General features: G+C 37.0%; 1 protein-coding gene across 1 annotated transcript; it reads right to left on the bottom strand.

Annotated features, from left to right (window-relative positions):
* Positions 1-462: 462 nt before the first annotated feature.
* LOC101306689 (thymocyte nuclear protein 1-like) lies at positions 463-1,045 on the bottom strand. The gene has a single exon (XM_004309250.1). The coding sequence runs from the start codon at positions 934-936 to the stop codon at positions 463-465; it is 474 nt and encodes a 157-aa protein (XP_004309298.1). The 5' UTR covers positions 937-1,045.
* Between the last annotated feature and the right edge of the window lie 1,105 nt (positions 1,046-2,150).

Genomic DNA, 2,150 nt, shown 5'->3' with positions numbered 1-2,150 from the left:
AGAGGTTGCAAGAGATGTTGCAGCTTTGAAAGATAAACCAGTGGTTGATTCTGATATTGGTAGGATTGTTGTAGAGGAGTCCGCCGGATCTTCGATCTTCAGAGCCTATGTTGTGTGAAGAAGTGACTACTTAACCCACGTAGTCAATTGTTGCGCTTGAAGTTGTCATGAACTAGCTTCAACTCCAAATTAGGCGAAACCAAAAGAATGCAAATCGATCTCCTACCAAATCATAGCTCCTAAAACCGCATACATGTTGTGCAGGTTAAACGTACTGATCGATTACAAGCCTAAATTCCCTTTAGCCCATCAAAAACAACAAAAATGGACATGTGAATTAAGTCTACTATTGCCCATAAAACACAATCCAAAATACAAGCAGCTATGGTTCATTGAGGCATTATCACAAACACTAGTATGCAAACAAAAAAAAGAACCAAAACCCACCTGGCCACCTCCTATTCAATCATCTACTTCATCACCAGATACATCATCCTCCACAACAATACCATCCCCTTCAAACCCACCTCCCAAATCACAAACTTTCAACCACACATCCTCCGAAACCGGCACAACTGAAAGCCTAGGCTGCCGAAACAGAACAAACCCTTTAAGACCCTCCTCGCCCTTCATCTCCTTCAAGTCAATCGGCCTCCTCATCTCCCCAATCGCCTTCACGTCAACCGCACCGTCACCGTCTTCGCCTTCCAAATACCATTCCCGCACAACCTTCACGACGCCGACTACGCGGCGGGCTTTACCGCCGGAGTGGTAGAAGAAGCAGAGGTCATCGAGGTTCATGGACTTGAGGTACTTCTGTGCCTGCTTGTTCTTGACTCCATCCCATTTGGTTATGCCGTTGTTGGCTGCTTGGTCCTCCCATGACCACTCTCCTGGCTCTGTTTTTAGAAGCCAATACTGCTTCTCTTTGCCCATCGCTGGAATTTTCGTGTCTGCTAATCTGCTATCTTCTTTCTCTTTCTTTTCTGTGTTTTCTGCCTTTATGGTCTTCTCCTGGAATACTGGGTTTTGTTATGTGGTGGCTTGTGATTTTTAGCGGGAACTGCTATGAATTTGGCGCCAAGAATGCTTCAAAGTGCAAATGATCGTACGGAGAAAAAAAAAAAAAACTGCCCAACTCTAACAATGAGTCGAGTATTTATTTCTCTGTATCCTATCCAGAACACCACGTGGCACTGTCAGGTGGTGTTCCTAGCTAATCATATAACTTAATTTCTTATAAGACTAACATGGGTGAAAAAAAGTAGAGGTAAATAAATAGACCAATTAGAAATAAGCTAGATAAAAAACACTTCGACCAATAGTATTAGAGAGGACCAAATGCCACGTGGTGTTCCGAGTACAGTTTATAATTTCCCTGATGAGTCTTGTATTGAGGTCTTATATCTATTCTAGGACTCCTTTGTTGCATATTTATGTAGCACTCATCTTCTCATCTGCGAGTTTTATTTTGGGTCTTATATTCACTTTGTTGGCAAAAAATGGTTTTGAGTAAAATATTTATATTACATACACATTGTGATCAATTATCTATGTCTATAAATATGAGGTCATTATCATCCTTGTGAGTGCGGCTATTAAAACTTTCAAATTTGCTCATTATACCTCTCATTCTCTCCACTCCTCCGTTTTACTTTTAAATACTAGCATTTGCTCATTAGACTTCCATTCAAATTTCTAAAATAACCTTATTTATAATATTAACATATATTTTCCTTAAAAAAATAATATTCACATATAGTTCAATATATTATTTATTACACATTTACATATCTTATTCATTCACTAGACCTCCAATTCTTTCTTTTTTTCTTTATCGATCGTCAAAAACTCATTATCTCTCAAATAAAATAAAAAAAATACTCATTATAATTACTTTTCACTCTACATATTTCAATTATAATTTCATTCCTTAATTTAGAAACATAAATCTCTGAAAAAAAAAATAATATAAGGTATTGGTTTTCAAAAACTTATTTTTATTAACAAGAAAATTTTCTAACATGAATTAGCTTTTCTTTTTCTATTATACATGTGCTAAACAACGATCGATCAAGGATAACCACTTTTCTCTATGTATGTTCTTTTTTTATTCCTCTATTTTTATGTAACTCATGACAGACTATTTC

Source organism: Fragaria vesca, unplaced genomic scaffold (assembly GCF_000184155.1).
Source record: "Fragaria vesca subsp. vesca unplaced genomic scaffold, FraVesHawaii_1.0 scf0510190, whole genome shotgun sequence".
Classification (NCBI taxonomy): Eukaryota; Viridiplantae; Streptophyta; class Magnoliopsida; order Rosales; family Rosaceae; genus Fragaria; species Fragaria vesca.
This window is presented reverse-complemented; position numbering and strand designations above follow the sequence as displayed.

Coding starts and splice junctions, on each gene's coding strand:
- LOC101306689 (XM_004309250.1), bottom strand. CDS start 936: ATGGGCAAAGAGAAGCAGTATTGGCTTCTAAAAACAGAGCCAGGAGAG.